The 21667-nt window shown below is 37.2% G+C and overlaps 1 protein-coding gene across 1 annotated transcript; it reads right to left on the bottom strand.

The window, feature by feature from the left end:
• Positions 1-6186: 6186 nt before the first annotated feature.
• On the bottom strand, positions 6187-19815 carry LOC145785457 (mucosal pentraxin-like). The gene is made up of 5 exons (XM_082597110.1): positions 19367-19815; positions 18348-18452; positions 14310-14581; positions 13497-13675; positions 6187-7570 (listed from the first exon to the last, which is right to left on the bottom strand). The coding sequence occupies exons 1-5, from the start codon at positions 19494-19496 to the stop codon at positions 7396-7398; spliced, it is 861 nt and encodes a 286-aa protein (XP_082453236.1). The 5' UTR covers positions 19497-19815; the 3' UTR covers positions 6187-7395.
• Positions 19816-21667: the final 1852 nt, after the last annotated feature.

Genomic DNA, 21667 nt, shown 5'->3' with positions numbered 1-21667 from the left:
ATTTCTGCGTTAAAATGCACTGATAAATGCGTCTGGGGCCATGCATAGGCTACAACACTTCTTACCCGAATCAATGCAGAATGATTTTTGATTTGAAAATGTAACGTCTGAAATGTTTTGATTCGGTCTTGCTGTCAATTCAAGAAAAAACTAAAACTTAATTCAAGACCTAGTAGGCCAGGGGTGTCCAAAGTCCGACCCACCGGCCCTTGATACGTTTTTGTATGGCCAGTGTCTGTTGTTTCACAATGAGTTATTTTTGGCCCGCAGATACACAGAAATCATACCAATTTGCATTATTAAAAAAATTAATCAAAACAGCATTTTTTCACAGACAAGAAAAAAGCAAGCGAGAAAAGTTAAAATCATTGTTGCGTCATAATAGCAAAATCAACTGTTGTTCTCCCAAAAGAGTATAGAAATTAATGATATGCGAGTATTCATTCATTTTCTAATTGCTAGCAAATCCAACGACCCCTTTCAGGATTAAGTCGTTATAATAGAAAAGTACTCATTGCTACGTCTTCCTGCGTAAACCCCGATGAGGCTTCAGCTCACCTGCAGCTAATCGAGTTTCACTGTCATTCCGAGTGTCGAAGTCAACAGCAACGGGTTTTTCTTGTGCTTTTTTACTAGCAGCTGGATAAAAAAAATCCAGAAATTCAAACGTTTGCAAAAAAACGTTGAGCTTGTTTTATTTATGCTTGTCTACCACTAACTTCGAACCAAATTTGACCTGGGTATTGAAATTAATCAATCAGCATAATCTCTCCAAAACACCAAAAAGCCAAAAATAGCAACGATCCACGAACCACCAATAACTGTTTCTGAAGTGATACATGCGATTGATGCTCTAAAAACACAAAAAGCTCCAGGACCAGACAACATCACTAATGATCTTCTAAAAGATACTGGAGAGACCATATTGAAAAGGCTAGCTAACCTCTTCACTGTACTCCACCATAGATCATCTACAAACAATCAACCAAATAATCGAAAAAAAAAAATGAATAAACTTGCCTCTCTGCCTTGCCTTTGTTGACTACAGTAAAGCGTTTGATTCAATACAGATCCCTGCAGTGCTACAAGCCATCAGAAACCAAGCAATTGACCAGACATATATCAATATCCTTCAACACATCTACCAAAATTGCTTTTCCTTCATCAGACCACACAAAGACTCAGCCAAATTTCAACTTAAACGGGGTGTTAGGCAAGGAGACACCATCTCTCCTAAGCTTTTCACAGCATGCTTAGAAGAAATTTTCAAAAATTTAAATTGGGAAGAAAAAGGTAGGCTATCAAAATAGATGGCGAATACCTATCCAATCTCAGGTTTGCTGATGACATTATTTTGATATCTTCAACACCCAATGAACTCCAAACAATGTTGACTGAACTCGACGAGACAAGCAAAGAGGTCGGTCTCAAAATGAATTTGACTAAAACACAAGTTATGTTCAATCACCATGTCAAAGGAAACCAAAACATTACATTAGATGGAGCCAATCTCCAAAACGTAAACAAATACACATACCTTGGCCAAATACTAACCACATCACCTGATGATGAAGAAGAAATTAAAAGAAGAATTATACTTGGTTGGCAGGCATTTGGAAGAGCAAGCTCAATATTTAAAAGTAAATTACCGATCTCAATGAAAAAAAAGTATATAATCAATGCATTCTCCCAACAATGACATAGGCTACGGAGCAGAAACATTGAACTTAACGAAAGCACTAACACTCAAACTACGCACTGCGCAAAGATCACATGAAAAAGGCTACTCTTAGGCATTACATGGAAAGACAGGAAACCAGCCTAATGGATATGACAACAAACACAAATCAAAGATATCATTCAAACAATAAAAAGTTTAAAGTGGAATTGGGCAGGACATATCATGCGAACAACTGACAACAGATGGATAAGAAGAGCTACTGACTGGATACCGCTTGACAATAAACGCAAAAGAGGGAAACAGAAAACAAGATGGCGAGATGAACTCTACCAATTCGACAAACACTGGACACAAACGTGCAAAAACAGAAAAAATTATAAAGATATGGGGAAGGCCTTCATCCTGCAGTGGAACAACAATGGCTGACAATGATGATGATTGAAATTAAAACGTAAGTTTCATCGTTCACATTAACACAGCTGTGTTGTACAAAATTTTTGGATGTTTTAATACACAATAGAAAAACAGATAACTTAATGTCTCCTAACTTCTCACATCCAGGTTATATGTAGCTTATATAACGAAATACTTAAACTTAGACTACATATTGCTTTGCTGTACGAAAATGATATTAAATAACGCAATGTTAGGCTATTATATAGTGCACCATTCTTTGAGCAAAACAAGATTATCAGATATGGTCGGCCGCGCGCTCTTTTGTATTACCAATTTTGGCCCGCCTGAGGAAAAGTTTGGACATCCCTGTAGTAGGCTATAATTTTTGTTGAACGTTTGTTTTACCAGGACCAAATGGCTTCGTTTGGTTTCATCCATCCCTACTAATAACGTGGTTACATTGAAAACAGTAGGCCTACACAATAACGAAATGCAGTTCTTCTTTTTGTACCATGCCTGTTCCAAGCTTAGGCATTCATGCACAGTTCTTTCCATTTATCGCGGTATTTAACCGTATTAAAAATTATTGTAGTTGTAACGTGAAGATGATCCTTGAGATTATTGAGGAAAGTGAAACATTGTTTTCCACAAGCTCGTTTTCCTTACAGTTGCAGACGCTAAAAAAGCTTTGCTGTTGTATAGTGACATTTATTGAACTAGAACATTTTTGTGTGAATAATTTATTAGGAAAAACTTCGTCCTTCTTCTTCTTCTTCAACAGATTAATCATAGTTGATCAGCTGTGGCCTCCCATATGAACTCCCTCTATTTTCCTTTGTTTTAGTTTTTGCTAACTACTTCTGGCTTACTTTTTATTCTGGTAATTTGCTTCATATTGTCAAAATATTTCATTTTTTTTCGTCCCTTGATTCGTTTGCCTTGCAGTCAACATTAAATTTTCCAACGAGTTGCTTCTTGCTATGTGTTCGAAATATCTTAATTTGCTGAAGGTAATATTGTTAATCAGACTCCAGTCATCTTCTATTTGTTGAGTAGCAAATTCATTCGTTTTTCTTTTCATCCAGCTGATACGTAACAGCCTCCTGTACCACCAAATTTCAAAACATTGAAACAATATGCATCTACTAAATCACATACTTTGCTTATAACAGCACTTTAACAAGCGAAAACGTTTCCATCAATCTCAGTTATGACAGTCGTCGTGTGAGCCTCTGAGGCCGAAGGTCTATCACTTTACCACCCCAGATTCATGATGTTTCCGGACTATGATGGAGTGACGGTGATAGCCGAGCGCTGAGCGTCTGTGAGAACTTCGAAAAGACGTTGTTTCGATTGGTATTGTCAATCCTTCATGATGTTTCCGGACTATGATGGAGTGACGGTGATAGCCGAGCGCTGAGCGTCTGTGAGAACTTCGAAAAGACGTTGTTTCGATTGGTATTGTCAATCCGCTGTGGGCACGGTCGAGCACGCGAGAGTATTACCACACCGAAGACTTAATCACCAAAATTATCAAAACAATGAAGTCAATCAAACATGGGCTTACTTTTACCATTACGAGTAGCGAAGGAACTATAAGTCGAAGGGGACATCTCCAACAATCAAGCGAAATCTGATTGGGTTCTCGTTTATAAATAAAATTATATCGTTAGCCGTTGTTTCTGAAAAAGCGTAACCAAAAATAGCTTTATCGTTGCAATCTGTCGTTTCTATCTTGGAGCAAATAATCGCTTCTTTTATCGAAGGAACAAAATTACGATACTGAAAGTAATCAGTGATCTGACCGCGACGAGGAAGATGATGCATCAATGTGATCCTAGATCCAGATATGTCGAATAATATCGATGACATTTAAAACTAATATTGAACCTTATTCCTAATTGGAGCTCAGCTAACGAATGGTATGGGGGTAACAAACTGCTTGGCTGCTCCTACAGTTGCATTGACACTGTCTGCTTTGTAAAGCGCTGGTAGCAACACATATCTGTGATATATACAGCGTTATGTCAAAACACACGCTAGTATTAATACAACACATTTATTCTGTCTGATCTGCAAGACTAATTGAGTTTTAAAATCAACAAAAACAATGTCCTTTTCATGTCAATGTTAATTACAACTGCAAAGAAATATCAAAAAACCAGCTTTTGGTGAAAGGAGAATTTATCATTCGAACATTGTATTCTTCTGAAGTGACCACAACTTTGCAACGGCTTTACTACTCAGTAACCATTGCAGCAAAACCTTTACAGGAAGCTGGATTATCAATCATAAAATAACTGCAAGCAATCATGGTTTAAAGTAATAAATCCTTGAACGGTTAAGCATTGAGGAAATAACAAACCAAAACAAATTTTTCGAATTTTTCTTTCATCAAATACAAAGTTGTTGAAAGTTGTTTCTAATCGTGAGCCTCAGAACATTTTCTTGTGACGTACAGTAGTTTTTTTCGATAAATAGCTTAAATCAGGGGTCACCAACCTTTTTTGCATGCGGGCTACTTTGGCACTAAGGAGAGCTGTGGCGGGCCGCACTAATAAAATTTTAGGTAGGTTGACTCTTATGCTAGAAAAGAACGCATTTCGTACCCAGTATCCAGCGTTACATGTTGTTCATATTTATGTTAGAATACCGCAGCAACAAAATTAATCGAACAACGCTACTGCCAGGCCAAGCTCCTTTTTACACCACTTTTGACTTTTTTTTATTAATGCCTAATAAACGAGGCCACTTGTTTTGCGCACTTATAGCGAGGCGAGCGGTTTCATCAGAATATTTATCGCCAAGCAAGAGTGGTGTTGTCACTTCGCTTCACAGAAGATATCTTGCAATTAACAATTTCAGTAAACAAGGAAATGTTTGACACATCGCAATACAGGCAACAATAGTGACCTGCAAACATATCAGTGAAAAATAGGCTCCAATAACATGGAAAAAGAAACCAGGCACCATGAAACAAATGCTTGTAGAAATCACCCAAAAATCGTAATTCTATCGTAATTCATGAACAGTCTTCCCTTTAAAAAGCAATGAGTTGGTTTTTCATCTTTTTTGTGAGAGTCTATAAAACAGTCTTTCTTTTGTTATAGACAACTGTCACTTGCGATGCTTATCAGCGTGGCAAGAATTTGTTGATTAACAACATTTTGCAAAACTTCGCCAGGAGATATATTAAAATTGGAACGATACAGAGAAGATTTTTGCAGTAGCCTACTACTACTAAGCTAAATATTTTCATAATACAATCAGAAAAAGTCTTTAAATTTATATATAATATTTTGCCAATTTATATTAATTGAGTTGGCACACCGATCTATTTTGCCAACAAAAACTTGCATAAAGAGAACATTGCTTGTGAAACACAATAACGGTGAAACTCACACTAGTGTTTACGTGACATTTGCAAACTTAAAATAAGCTACCCTATGCTCACAGACATTTTCGAAATTCGAAAACAGACGTTTTAATCAACTACTGGGACAGTGTGGCTGGACATCGCATTGAAATAGCTTTAAGCAACCCCCACCTAGAACTATAATCTGATTGGTCGGTCGGTGGAATCGTATGCAAAGCGAAAATATGCTTCCCGGAAAGTATTTTTTGCCTTCGTGCTCTTTAACTCCTCAAGAAAAGTATTTTTGGTTATACTTGTACGTTGATACCTTCCGCGGGCCGCAGCGATACAGCGTGGCGGGCCGCATGCGGCTCGCGGGCCGCCAGTTGGTGACCCCTGGCTTATATCAACGACGCGATCTATCAATCTCGATCATGACATTTGTTTTAAAAAACGTAGCCTAGATCCAGACAACAGGCGCGGATTTATGGGGGGGCCCAGGGGGGCCCGGGCCCCACCGAAATTTTGTGAAAAATTGTATGTTTCCGCATCAAATGGTTTGATATGCTTCCAAACAGCTGATATTAGTCCCTCGGCATCACAATTGATGAAAATGGTTGTTTTAATGTCTATTTTCTAGCATATCGTATATGTCGTAGTATCATTGTTCATATCTGTTTAGCTTTTTCTTTCTTTTTAATTGATTTTCAAATTTTCTGGCCCTCCCCCCCGAAAAAAAACTCTTAGATTCGCGCCTGAGACAGCCTATGTGGTTTATTACAGTATTTGAAGAACTTTCACAGAAAGAAAATCTTTCGTATCAAGAAAACATTCATTGAATCCTTAACGCCCTATGTTGCTGATATGCAACATACATTTTTGGAAAGTAGGAAGAAAGTTGTTAAGAAAATGAAACAAAAATATTTTCAATATAGCCCAATGTTGCAATTACCGATTTTAATGTCTTCGGTAAGACCAGACCTGGAATCGAACCTAGACTTACTAGCACTATAGCCAAAAAGCGATAACCACTAGGCCGCTGAGCTGGTTGAGAAGCCGTTTATAATTCACCATATAAAATCTGTTTGTGTCGACAAAGCCCAACTTGTTGAAGTACTAATGCCGAATAAAAGGGGGTAGATAATCAGAATTGTACATAAACTGTACAGTCTGTAAACTACTACTTCCAGCTACTACCTGGGTGTGTGGCAGACTTTGCGGAAGAAAGTCATCATTGATGTAGTTCAACTGACAGGAGGCACCACCCAATACCATAGTTGCAGAACGTGCCTAATACCATGACGTGATAAAAATTACGTCATGGTCATGCTTTTGCATCTCATGCTTCACCCCAATCATCCTAACCATGTTTTGCCATTGGATTCTGAAGCCTGAGACAAGAGGTTGAGGTTGAAGCCATGCGCAGCGCTCCATCACTCCAACAAAATCACGCGTCATGTTTCTCTTCGATTTCGGAAACAAAGAACAAACACTACCATTTTAAATGATAGCTGTTTTGAGCGATTAACTAATAATGAGCACTGTTCACTTTATCGTTTAATGTCTTTGTTTGTTTGCATCCCTACGTCGTTTCTTGTATGTATTGGTGAATTATATTGTTTCCTAGGAAGTTTATGCGGCAACGTCTTGTAGTGGCAAGACGCGCCTGCAATTACACAACAAGGACAACTTTACCAGTTCAGCTCTGGAGTATTTAGTGTCTCTTCCGTTTTTGGTAAACCGTTGGTTCGATTCCAGGTTGGATCATAAAGAAAATTTTTATAATTACAGTTACCAAGCTATGATGTATACAGATATCGCAATGTCAAATTACTTATCAAAATGCACAATTTTACAATTTCATGATGAATAATTAAAACCACAAAACACAAATCAAAATATTTCTGGTTATAATGAATGAACAATTAAGTTTTAGTTTTTATCAATCTTCCTCCATTTTCCATCACACTGTCGGACATACATCCGGGATACTGTAGTACGTTTCACCAAAATGCTCCACCTTGTCCAATGTCATTGCTATAGCGAAGTCACTCGGACAGTCGCAGTCACGCGCGATGTTGCTCACTTCGTGTCCAGTGAGGATACGTGGCCAGATCATGAAGTTTGTCAAGCTTCCCCTGTAGTTAAAAACATTAAAATTCAGAAGCAGTTGCTTGCAAAAAGTTATTAGGCTATATTCCTTTTAATTTTACATAGATTTAACAATCGAATACGTGAATTCAAAAAGGTCTCCATTTTTTTCAAATTTTGTGCTTTTCCGAATGCTTCCAATGTCTTCTAAAATCTAAATGATAGACCTACCGTACCTGGAAAAACAGCCAATTTTTTCAAGCCTAAACATGCAAAATGCTTTCCTCAATATTTCTATTGATTGTAAGAAAGGCCCAACTCCAGCAATTGGGCTTATATTTTTTATAGTTTCTCTACAAAGTCTTCACCGAGTGACATTTTCAAGGATAATACTTCTTACGGGTAGACTACTGTATATCTAAGCATATAATCATTATCGAAATTCCACTACAAAAGCAAATGACAAAAACAATTAAAACGCATTGAAATCAAAAACACCTTTCTGGGAGTTGGGCCCTTTTTGAATTCGCGTAGGCTTATTCAATTGAAAATACAAAAACAAAGAATCTAGCAAAACAATGGCGAGAACATTTACAACAGAGTTCCATATTTCTTTTGGGGATAGCCTACAATATGTCAATTAGCCAGTAGCTCAGTTTTATCTCAATCAGCCATAGACATTCAAATTATTGCAAGGAAGTTTTCGTGCAACGTTCCAAGTTGCTAGCTCTTCATTCGTCCAGAGACGATAAAAAGATAAACAGCGCGGTTTAAAAGTATCAAGCGCCGAGCAGTCAGCCAATTAATTGAATAATTGCATTCGCATGATTCTCTTTTAACCCTAAACGTCTTGACTAGCGAATGGTTAGTTCTCTTGCTGCAGACAAACCACTGATCATATTGTAGCCTACTAAACAAAACTTGATTCTAATTTTAAGGTACTCTTGATTTCTATTTGTTCCAATAAAATAGAAGAAATAACTCTATGACATTGAAGTAACTTTATCACTGATTAGTGAAGCTATATTTAAGTTACGATTAACATAGTAGGTATGATAACCTCAAGACCCTACGCAGTGGCGTACGCAAAGGGGGGGGGGGGGGGCGCACAGCAAGCAATGTCGGCTGATCGTTGACCAACGGTCGCGAACGTCGCGGTCGGCTTTTCGTCGCAAAACAACCATTTGCCAACTAACATTATTTCTTTAACTAAACAAACAATCACTACAAAAGGGTACAACATGTTATAATTTGGTGATATAAACCACATAAAGCATTTTTTTTACCAAATATATATTGTGTAAAACTTGGTTGTTGACACAATGTTAAGGCAATGTTGGGCCAACGTCGCATTTGTCGTCGTGGGCATTCAGTTGAAAACCAACCTCCAGCCACCGATTGTTTATTTTGATATTCCGGGTGAAATAATCTTACATAATGAAAAGTACCCATTACAATTCTGTGAATTGAAGCTTTTATAAATTTTTATTTCAACAAACGTCAATATCATAAATAGGTTGTTAACACAACGTTAAACCAACGAAGAACCAACGTCACGTACGTCACCGTGGGCATTCGGTTGTCAGCCAACCTTTTGAGAATAAATCTTAATTTTGGTGTTTCTGGCAAACGAATTAAGAAATATGGCAAGTATGTATTGTACAGTAATTCTGTGAAATGAAGAATTTTTAAAGCTTTATTTCAACAAAAATTTAATATGAATAATATAGTTGTTGACGCGACGTTGTGCCAATGGTGGGCCCCACAGCGCGTTCGTCGCCGTGAGCATTCGGTTGTGAACCAACCTTTCTACAACAAATATCATTTTTTGTATTGACAACAAAATAATTTGAAGTATTGGCCAGTAACCTGTATGTTACAAATTGACGAAATTAAAGTGAACAAAGGTTTGTTCTAAAAAAAACGCTATATAAAAAATAGTTTGTTGAAGCGACGTTGAGCCAATGGTGGGCCCCACAGCGCGTTCGTCGCCGTGGGCATTCGGTTATGAGCCAACCTTTCTACAACAAATATTATTTTTCGTATTCACAACAAAATAATTCGAAGTATTGGCCAGTATATGTTACAATTTGACGAAATTAAAGTGAACAAAGGTTTATTCTAACAAAAACGCTATATAAACAATAGTTTGTTGACGCGACGTTGAGCCAATGGTGGGCCCCACAGTGTGTTCGTCGCCGTGGGCATTCGGTTGTGAGCAAACCTTTTGCCAACAAACCTTAATTTTATTTTATTTATTTATTTATTTGCAATCAGACTCAAAGTCCATAGAATTCAAAATGCTTATGCTATTGAATCAAATAGTTTTCAATTAGAGAAAACACAAGTCTCACGAAACAAAATGTTACAATCACTCATACATATAGCCTATATTAAAATGTTGCATGACCAAATGCTGCATAAATTTGATTAAAGAAATCCATCTTCTTTTGATAAACGTTTTTACAGCTTTTCAATAGTTTATAAGTCTGTTAATCGGTTGCATATCAGAAATTTTTGGAAATGAAATATAAGCCGTCGCCAAAAATTCATATAAAAATAATATTTTGTTGAAAATATAACCAAGAAAACTCAAAATGCAAATATTTTGTCTTGTTTGAGGATAAGAATTTTCATTAGCCTACATCTGCCGTACTTAACGTTTGACTACAATTAACTACATCAAAATAAAATATTTCAATTTAGACTAAAAAAATAATTTCATCGTGTTTTTACAATAGCCACAAACATCCCCCATAAAGTAGCCTGCAAATGATCATATGAATTTTTGTGGTGGGCAAAAACTATTTCTCAACCATTCAGACTTTCGAGTGTTCAATACAAATCACTTCTTTTAGCCACAAAACTTGTTGTTCTCATCTCGTTTGCTTTGAATTTTCGAAGTATTTCGTTTCGACCTAAAAGTTTCTTTTGAAAAGTAAAGTCCAATTTTTTCACATTGATCCAATGTTGTTGAATCAATGTAAAATGACTGATTTTGTTCGCCAGTGATTTAACCCAAATAAAATTGTGGTTTAATTAAATCCAAAGTTTGATTGAATTGAATTAAGTTTAATTACTAGATTCACCCGGACAACAGAGCAGAAATTGATTTTCATTGATTCAACGTTCACAGATGTTGATACAAAAGTATGCTTTGCTGGCTGGCCATAAACAGTTCTTTGTTAATTAGGTCATGCATTGGTGTTAATTAAGTCATCCTCTTATTTTTTCATTTTTTCTCATGCTGCCCTGCTTTCAAATCTATTCACAGTGAGTTGTGACGGCTTGAGGGTGAGGGCTTGTACGAATTACAAAGATAATATTGCGGTGCTTTGGTATGTCAGCAAGGTCCAACCAATGAAATTGCGGAATATTTTAAGCCTACAAGCTCCAGCCTCGAATAATATCATTAGTCGCCTGGAAAAGCATTGGTGAGTGCATAAGTACTGCATATCGCTGTTTTTATTGTTGTTAGCATTTTTGATAAAGCATGAGATGATTCAATTAGTTCAATGTAGTACTATAATTAGTTATAATGCAATACCGATACATAATTATTCATAAATTTAGATTTTTGGACACACCTGGGTGTGTACTGTGCAGTGCATTGATTTTTGTGTAAGTTTCGATAATACTACTGTAAATAGCTTATCTCCTGTTTTTTCAATGAAGTCAACTTTTTGTAGCAAGCTTGCGCGGTGCGTTTTTTGTAAGGATTCTGAAAGTAAAGAAAAGGTTCCAGATGCTTATTTAATGGATCAATAAAAATTCAATTCAATACCATTACTTATTTTTAGTCAGTACTCAGTAGGCTAAAGTCAGTTTGTTTTAATTGGACACTGGTAAGCAAAGTGTTTCCTCTACATTGATAAAAAAAAAGCTCACCTTCAATAATTTGTTTTGTTTTATGGCGCCAGTTTTGTGGCTCAGACTGCTATGTTGTATTGCAATTTTGCAATTTTGGTACGATGTAATTGATTAAAAGCAATTAGTTTTAACATAAAATCTAAAAAAACACTAAATTATTTGGTCAAGTTTTTGTTAGGTCATTAAGGTCATTTTTACATTTTAAAGTAAATTGTTTTGAATTTTCAGGTCGATGAAAACTTGCTCTGCTGATGATGATGGATGATGATGATGACGGATGATGATTAGGCTACATCAGATTTCGATAATCCTTTTTCACTCCAAGCACAAGCATGGTCGGCTTAAGCGTTTACCCCTTTACCTTATGTTTCTTTTTCAATAAACTCTCAGTTTTTAATGAATAATAACTACAGACAAAGCTTCTGTAGTTAATTTAATGCAAGGTTGCATGAAAAAGGTGTTTATTACAGTGACGAAAAATCATGATTTTGTATTTGTAATAGACGTAATTCGCAAAAACTTTAAAGAAATGATTTCAAAGTTCATTTGTAGCAGGATAATTCTCATTTTCTTTTCCAGACTGTTGTAATCAATGTAACTCAAAGTTTATCCATGGGAGATACTTTCAGAGCTTTTTCAGTGTGATTAGTTCATTGCTTTATGGGAAAAAGTTGCTTGTTAGAGTTAGTTACGTGGCTTCAGCAACCAACCTTTTCCACTAGACATATTGGTTTGGACCAGCTATTGGCAAGTTATCCCAATGACATTATTATTTTTAGATGGAGTACGAAGAACCCATAACTTGTCCACAGCAACAAATTCAAATATCCATGCCGCTATTTCAGACTGGCTGAAATACGCAAGAGATAGGGATGGTGGGCGTTTGAGAAGTGGAAGACAGGAAATTTGATTTTAATTTGCCTCATGCCCTTTTCTGGACCGCTGTTATATTGAGCATGTTTTTTGTTTTTGCTGTGATGGTTAGAAATAAAAACAAACTTAACTGCCATCTGTCTTACTTTTTGCTTGTATGAATGCCTTTTCTAGCAATGTTGTACCGAGTGGAATGCTAGTATGGTAAGTGATAAGGTTTACTGCGAATTGAGGCCTCGATCCCACGTTTTTGTGGTCATCATTATCAGCATAGATGAACTCGAAAAAAGTGAGTTAACTACACGCCACCATGTGGTCAAAGTTAAGAAACGTTTTCGGTTTGGTGAGGTCGTAATGTCTAACCCTTGTCAGAGCAAAACGTGAGCGTTTGGTCGTAGATTAGCAGATGGATGGCCAACGCTAGGCCCACGAGTAACCAAATCGTTTTCGCCACAGAGGGGATGATTGTAAATTGCGTCATAAATTCCACGTCGAACCAACGAAAGCGTTTGGTCGCAGGTGGCAAATGGTCGGGAAAGGGTTGGCCAACAGTGCATCAACGTTGGGTCTACGATTAGCTAAGCCTTTTTTCGCCACAGTGAAGATAGTTGTAAATTGCGTCGTGGATTCCACGTCAAACCGACGAAAGCGTTTGGTCGTCAGGTGGCAAATGGTCGGGAAAGGGTTGGCCAACAATGCATTAACGTTGGGTCTACGATTAGCCAAGCCTTTTTTCGCCACAATGTAAATTGCGTCGTCGATCCCACGTCGAACCAACGAAAGTGTTTGGTTGTCAGGTTGGTCGCAGGTGGTAAATGGTTGAGAAAGGGTTGGCCAACAGTGCGCCACCGAGGAATCGACGTTTAGCCAACCAATTTTTGTGACTGACGATTCGCCCAAGTTGGCCACTGGCCAAATATCTTACGCGCCAACGTCGGAAACCAACGGAGGGCCCACGGGACGTTTCCAATGGTCTAACGTTGGGCCAACGACACGTTGTTGTGCGGGGGCATGGATCCGTGGATTTCGTAGTATTCCCTTTAAATTCGCTTTTAATTTCACCAAAGTACAGTTAGTCATCATCTACTGGCTATACTGCGGATAATTTATGTACAGCAGGCATCGAGCCCAGGTTTTCAGTGAATGAAGATCAGCCAACGCGCTTATAAGTACACAATCATGTCACAACCTAGTGATACAACATTACAAACAAGTTAAAGACATTTGTACCAAAAGCTTTGATTTGGATCAAAACGTCCTCCATTTTTGTCATCGTGATCTTGTCCAAGAACTAATTTTCCTCCTCTGGCAGATGATGACGTTGAATGAGAAACAGATCCCACTTCATCACCATTGATGTAAATGCTTCTTTGATTGAGTTTGGAGGAAAATGTCAGACACAGATGAAACTAAAAAGTAAATGATCATAAAATTATTACAACACGAATAACAAAAAACTAACGAGTTATTTTCTTTAAAACTTACAAAGATAATGATTGAAAACAATCGGCATTGCAGTTTTGTTTGGCAGCTTTACAGGCAGCCTGTGCTGATAATTAAGCATTGGCTAAAAAACTCAGCAACTGCATGACATTTAACACTACAAAAAAGAAAAATATTTGGCTATATAAGCTACACCTAGCCTTGATTAAGATTTAGACCTACAATGCAGGGCTATCTGCTACAATGCTACAATATCCCTGCTACAATGTTAACAAGTTTGACAATTTATTTTTTGCTGTGTTATGATTCCGTATAATATCTTGAACGAATGTAAAAAAAAAAAGAAAAAAAAAATTCAGTAATAAAAATAATCATTCTTGTATGATGCCATACTAAAGGGAAATCACCCACTTTTTTTGAATTTTAGTGATCCAAAAGCAAAAGAGTTGAAAACCCATTTTGTTAATCTTCATTACAGGGCCAATTTCTTGGGTTAAAAGCCTCTACAAACACGCCATGATTAAAGTTCCAAAAAAATTTTTCTGTCTAAGGATAATTTAACTGAACTTATTTAACAAAATGATTCAAATATGCGCTTACTTTGGTCATTAAAGGTAGAGCAGGAACATTGAAGTCGTAATGTACACCTCGAACAATGAAGCGAACTCTTGTTGGATTCAATGCAAATATGGTTAAGTCGTTATCGACAGTTGCTGGTGAGGCGTAACCAAGAATGGCTTTATAGTTGTAATCTGTCGTTTCGATCCAGGCGCAAATGGTCGCTTCTTTCATCGAAGGAACAAAATCGCGATACTGAACGTAATCGGAGATCTGGCGACGACGAGGAAAATGATGCGTCACAGTCGGACAACCTGAAATATAAATAAAAAGGAAGAAAATATAGTCTGACTTATTATAGGTTTTTATTTGAGCATAGTTATAAAGCAACTTTAAATTTAATCTTTTTTTAAACATTTAACCGCACACACAACTCAAAGGCATTTGTCGATAATAATTTATAATAAATCCTAACTTAAAGGCATACTAAATGAAAATTTCAAACGGGAATTAAGCAGTAAAATGAGTAAACTGAACATTCAAGAATACATTTAAAAAAAAATTACCGAAAAAAAATTGTTTTTAATGGCACTGGTAAGGCCCAAAGTCCAATGTTTCATTTATTTTCATTTTTTTCACCAAAAAGTGCAAACACTGCTCGAGAATACGTCACTAAAGACAGCAATAACAAAAGCCAAGTTGCCACATCTGATGTTTTGAGCAAACTGTCTGATGTTTTGATGTTGAAATGCGCTGTTTTGATGTACATACATACATACATAGCCTGCAGTCAAATCGCCCGCAGTAACAATTATTGCGAGATTAGCTGATTGCTATAGTCTTTAGTGACGTAATTGTACAGTCGCACGCTTCGCTGCTCAGGCCAATTTCGTTTTGAAAGCTCTGACAAAAGCACGCGCGCAATGGTGGTCAGACCGCAATGGGGCAAAATTTTATTGAAAATCGTTTTATGGTAACATGTTAAACACAAAGAACGTGAAAAACCGCAAAGTCAGGTTTTTCCTTTAGTATTCCTTTAAAGTCACAATATGACACATCACTGGTAGGCTACTATGCGTGGCTGAAATGATTATAAGCTGTACCGTATTGTTTTACTTTTGCACTCATAAAAGGGTGATCCAATCACTTACTACGCTTATTCTTTATCGTTGCACGATAGTCTAGGGCAATGGTTTTCAACCAGGGTTCCGCGGAACCCTAAGGTTCCGCCAGTAAGTCTAGGGTTTCCGCAAGTTTACATTCAAATCCGAGAGTCTATTTTATTATTATATGGCTCAAGTTTTTTTATTGAATTTTTTATGAGAATAAATGTAATTTTTTACAATTTGTATTTTTATTGTACATAAATAAATCTGAACATGAGTATTTTAATGTAATTTTATTAATCAAACGATGTTTTTTGCATAAGGCAATTGAACATGGGTTCCTCGAGCTTTTGGAATGTTTCATTGGGTTCCGTTCCACCAAAAAGGTTGAAAACCACTGGTCTAGGGTCTAGGCCATTTATTGTTTTATTCATCTAAGTTTAGCGATGTTTACAGAACTAAACCGCAACATCACTTTAGAGGGGTCGTGTTTGGTCACGAGATCATTTTCTCATTTAATGAACGAAAGTTGGTACAATCGCTGATAATATAGTTTGCGGTCTGTTTCTCATCGGTCTACTAGCATGCTAGTTCTTTTCCATAACGTTGAGGAGGATAATTCGAATTTTATAAGAAGACTGTTGAGACGCAGCCATGCCAGTTCCGGTAGAGACTGAGCAGATCGTCCGCCCCGTTAGCTCAGTGGTTACGCGCCTGGCTCAAGATCACTCGGCGCAAGTTCGACTCTCGGGGTGTGCGTTTGAGCAACGCATTTTCAGGACTGCTCTCCATTCAGTGGCATCTAATAGATGGAATAATTCCCCAGCAACAACACTTTAACAATCGGAAAACTTCACTCTGCAAATCTCGGTAATCGGCCCTGCCTCAAGAGCCTCTACAAGTATGTGAAACTACCAGAAATAGCCAATCAAGGCTTTGTCAGTCTGAGTATAAAGATTCAAAACCAAAACTAAACCAGATGTCGTTGTAAAAAGATGGTTGTGTTGAGTTGCATTTCAGATTTTATTTGTGGTTTGCCTATATTTAGTCCAATTATCTTCTTTTTCGTTCTGTGAAGACAAACTCGTCTAATTAAACAACTCTTTCTATGTTTATTTTTGTAGCAAATGTAGTATGTGGAAGTGGAGAGAGCAAAAAATGGTCTGCTACAAGGAAGTGTTTTAGACCGATCTTGTAGGCTACTACACTTATATTGAAGACCAACCAATTCATCCTGGTACAAGAAGCTTACTATCTATACGCTGACGATTTGTGAATAACACCGCAACACAAACACTTCAATTTCACAGAAAGAGTAGCCTACTCAGCGATGCTCTGGACGGGCTGACAACGTATTAGGTTACATGGAGAACCACTTGCCGCCAACCCCAATAAAACCTAAGTTGCGCATTCCACCTTAAATCCCGGGATGCATCATGCCAACATAACATTTCCTGGAATGGAACCAAACTGGCACATAAAACTCTGATTGGAGAGCCCTTCCAACTACAATACAGTCAGCGTATATGTAATCTGCAGGGCGCTGCAGCAGATGAGGTTTATTGACCAATCAGAAGCAACATTTGTTCCAGCTAAGAAAAATTTCATTAAAAAAAATTTAACACTTTAGGTTTTTTTTTATTCAGACGTCATGCCTTCCGTTGAAGATTTAGATTGAGTGGATGACAGTGCAAGAAAACCAATCTTTGTGTCCACCTTCATGCATGTCATTAAATATTCTGTCAATAACGCATGCTCTTGAGCTGTGACAAGCCGGTGCCTTTTCCATCGTCATACCAAAGCTCTTACCACTGAACTATATGCAACCAAAAGATATTGCAGTTGATTATCAATGATTGTATTTTCTGACAAAGAACAATTCTGCTCTGAATCATGATCATGTTTTTACTTTATGACCATTGTAGCAACATACAGTACACTGCGATTGCGAGATGCAACACAACAGACAAGAGGAAAAAGGGAAGGAATGTATTCATCTTGTCAGCTGTAGGCTACTCAATTGTTTTGACTTGGTGTCACGATTTCTTTCTATCTCTTACCAGGAAAAAGACTTGGAAAGGTTCAATGACGTAGTTTAATGGGTCAAACCGAAAAGCAGTCAATTGAATGTCGAATAATTCTACTAGCGAAATGATAATCTGACTTCTTGAAGAACTTTAACGAACGGCTTCTCAAATAACTCTAATTTCTGCATCAACTACCAATCCACAACTCATAGCACAACTCTCATAACCAACTCAATAATAATCATCATAATAATAATCTCAGAATAATCAGAATCATAAACTACACCACTATTTATAGTTGGCTGTTCAGTCCAGTAACTTCGAGAAGGTTACATCATAAAGAACCATCGTTCGGTCACGTAGCATTTAAATGTCAACAAGCAGAAGCTTATAGAAGTCTAAAGAATGTCACGTTCGCAAGAAGATTCTTACATAATAACGATTTCGCAATCGGACATTTACTGATAAACAACCTTATGACGTCATGACAAACGACACTCAGAAATCATGAAAAACAACAGAACCTTCTAGATTTGCATGCTTACAGATGATTCTAGAAATACGTTACATAATACAAATTTCTCAATCAGAGGTTACTTCAGGTCATAACCGATAATAACACAACGCACCAGAATTCCATAATGAAAATAGCACATTCGTTGAAGATACAAAGCAAGCCATCGCGAGGCATTTGCACCTTGATTGTGACACTTGGCATTACGCTGAAACACATCCACGTGCTCTGGAGCGGTGTCGAACCAACGTCCTTGCGAACGTTGCGTGGATTTTCTCACCACTCGGCCACGCAGCCGACAATGCAAAATTAAACATAAAAAGATATGGAAAGTTGTTATGCTGTTTATTGTTGCTTGAAGAACGTTATTCAACCTGATTTTTTGTTAAACATTTGTTTTAATACTTTTAAAATCTTAATTTAGTTTGTCAACCTCCACGTCCCCATGGGTATCCTGGAAATCCCCTTTCCCCTTTGTCTCCCTTTACTCCCTTTTTCCCAGGAACACCTTGGCTTCCTTTCGAACCTTGAAACGCTCCTGAAGAAAAAATCATAAAGTTCCTGATCAGCCGTTCAACTTCACCAGGAGCTAATTTACAGCAAGATCGTTTGAAGGTTAACCTGGTATCTAAGCAACATGCCACATGCTACATAGAGCCAGTTGAGCTAAAATGTAGCCTTGCAAACTAGTAGCTAAGCATGTTTTAGCATCAGAGGTGAGCAGTTAAGTACTATTTTTGTAGCGCCGCTTCTAGTGCTCTACTTTTTTGTTAGCTGTAGCGGCTCTACATTTTTGTTGGAGTAGCGGCTGCAGTAGTGACGCTAGTTTTTTTTCAATGTAGTGGTAGAAGAGAAGCACTACATTTCTTTTAATCGCACTCCCGCTACCCACTACTTTATAATTTTAAACTGAAACAATGACTCGTTTTTGCAATTTTTTTGTATAAACAATGCATAAAACAATCAAGGCAGAAATCATTCGATTATTGCGGGAAACTTCAAGCCACGTTGATACCGACAAGAGCGACACCAACACCAGTCGCGACTTCGAGGATGAATGTTTTGGTGTGTTAAAAAAGTAAAAAATGATCGTGTTTTTGAAACGTGTGAATCAATAAATTTCACTTAAACGTGTTTTCTGTAACGACGCTGAAACGGCCGTGTAAACGAATGATATCAATTGTTTACAAGATCATACTGACGTCACAAAGTGCTTCTTGTGTCAGTTTAAGACAAAAGTAGCAGTAGCGTAGGCTACTCTACTTTAGTCCGAATAGCGGGTAGCGCGATACTTAAAGTAGCGGATGATCAATGATCATATATGGTTATTATGCAAGTTATAAGTAGCTAGCATGTTGTCAACATACAAACCACTGTAGTAGCTAGTATGTTGTGCTGTTAGCATGCAAACAATAGTAACCTCGCTGTCATTTTATTGGCAATCAAACTCACCTTGCGAGTTTGATCCAGGCAGTGGAGCACATACAGGAACTTGCTGCAATGGAGCGCCATCTTGTGACGAAGACAAAGCAAGTTGTAAAAGAACAAAGAAGAGCAAACTTCCCAATTGTAAATAATGCATGATTTTGAAGTAACAACACGCAATTACAATTTCTGCTGTCAGGATAAATCGACAAAGGTTCTTGCACCATACATACCACACTTCTTACCCGAAACAATGCAGAGTTATTTTGAATTTGAAAATGCAAAGTCAAAAATATGTTGATTCCGTCTTACAGTCAATTCAAGAAAAAAAATAACTACAAGACCTAGTGGGTTATAACTTTCGTCACAATGTGAGGATACAGCCATGACGCATTTCGCTTTCATCGAAATGACGTAATTAACTCAACAGATATCAACCCGCACAGCAACATCCTTTGTTTTTGCATTGATTCCATGCCTGCGTAGACGTTGAATCAATGTAAAAATGACGGATTTTGCTGTCTGGAAAGCAACTCAATACATTCAAAACAAATCTTTTATTTTAATTTTTCTTAGTGGCCTACTTTGAACTTATAAAACCTTCTTCAATTACAATTCTATGTTGACCAAAGTAATTAAAGCTGCTCGGGAGACGAATACTTTTAAAAATTAAAATGTTTTGTTTCTTTCCATGCAATTAACGACTATTTATATTGTAACTGTCTCCGCCGCCAGTGTAGCCAAATCGTTTGCCATCCGCTGGCTTCGATCAGTCTTTCAACAAGGTTGATAGGATCTCCATTCTGTTTTGTCCTTTGCGATGTTTTGCAATCGATGGAGATGTGGTGTGCTGAGCAAGGATCCCAGGCCAGCTTTTCTGATGTCAGATCTCAGCAGTTGTAATAAATTGGTACGGTGACGTCCGGTTCGGCCTTGGTACTTTTTGCTGCCAATTATTGCAAATTCAGTTTAAGTTTTTTAAAAATTTTATAAAATGAATTTTATAAAAAACTGAATTTTATAAAAAAGTTTTTTATAAAATTCAGTTTAAGTTTTTGCTGCCAATTATTGCAAATTCAGTTTAAGACAAAAGTAGCAGTAGCGTAGGCTACTCTACTTTAGTCCGAATAGCGGGTAGCGCGATACTTAAAGTAGCGGATGATCAATGATCATATATGGTTATTATGCAAGTTATCTAAGTAGCTAGCATGTTGTCAACATACAAACCACTGTAGTAGCTAGTATGTTGTGCTGTTAGCATGCAAACAATAGTAACCTCGCTGTCATTTTATTGGCAATCAAACTCACCTTGCGAGTTTGATCCAGGCAGTGGAGCACATACAGGAACTTGCTGCAATGGAGCGCCATCTTGTGACGAAGACAAAGCAAGTTGTAAATGTTTACCAGGTAGTGGAGCACGACTATTTGGCAACCCTATCTTAATGCGAGCTGTTTTCATACGCGGAAAGCACGTCACCGCTATCTTAGCCCCGTGTTAATTATTTACTAATAATTGGAGCTATGACAATCACAGAACCAAAATATTTTACAAGATAATAGCCAAGTGTATTGTGCGTATAGAAATTAAATTTTTACCCAACAAATTTATTGAAATAAAGTGTTTGAAATGAATAGACGTCAGAAAGTCGGTTTTTATTCTACTTTCCCAAAAATAGCTTTAAAATTGAAATTTTTGAATTATAACATAGAATAATGCTAAACAAAACAAAAAATTACTTTTGCTCATAAATATAAGGCATTTTTGGGCGTTTCTACATTTCAAAGTAATTGCATTAACATTTATATTGCACTAACATTGACATATATACAGTGTTGGGCGCGATAACTCATTTTTCAGTTAAGCGATAACGATAATCGATAAACGAAAAATGCCTAAAGCGATAACGATAAACAATAAATCAAAAAAAAGTTAAGCGATAACGATAAACGATAAATTATTGCCGATAATGTCCGATAACGATGATAATTTTTTTTTCTTGATTAGCGCTGCCCCATCCTATGCAGCACGAACTGTTTTCATCAACATGCCGAAAAGTCGAACATAATATACTGTAGTGTAAAGGAACAAAACTTTTTGTAAGTTATGCATAAATAGAATCGCAATAGCGGCAGTGGGTATCGAATCTTCAACCTCTTGATCCAGAATCAAACCACTGAGGTAACCGCCGAGCTTATAATTATACCTTCAGATACCAGTTGGATGCTTTTATCAATTGAGTTACACTGCCGCTTACGTGCAGTAGGCAAAATAATTAAATCAAATGAAAATGCCATAAAAAATTCCAAACTTTGTATTTTGCTTTCTGC

The sequence above is a fragment of the Aplidium turbinatum genome, chromosome 16 (assembly GCF_918807975.1).
Source record: "Aplidium turbinatum chromosome 16, kaAplTurb1.1, whole genome shotgun sequence".
In the NCBI taxonomy this organism is placed as follows: domain Eukaryota; kingdom Metazoa; phylum Chordata; class Ascidiacea; order Aplousobranchia; family Polyclinidae; genus Aplidium; species Aplidium turbinatum.
Note: the sequence above shows the minus strand (reverse complement) of the source record. Positions and strands in the feature narration are given on the sequence as shown.

Bases quoted from the DNA above. Each gene is read 5' to 3' on its own strand.
- LOC145785457 (XM_082597110.1), bottom strand. From the start codon at position 19,496: ATGCATTATTTACAATTGGGAAGTTTGCTCTTCTTTGTTCTTTTACAA. The intron at 14,582-18,347 runs GTTGACAAACTA...TTTATATTTCAG, and splicing joins ATACCCATGGGGACGTGGAG to GTTGTCCGACTGTGACGCAT. The intron at 13,676-14,309 runs GTAAGCGCATAT...TTTACTTTTTAG, and splicing joins CTCTACCTTTAATGACCAAA to TTTCATCTGTGTCTGACATT.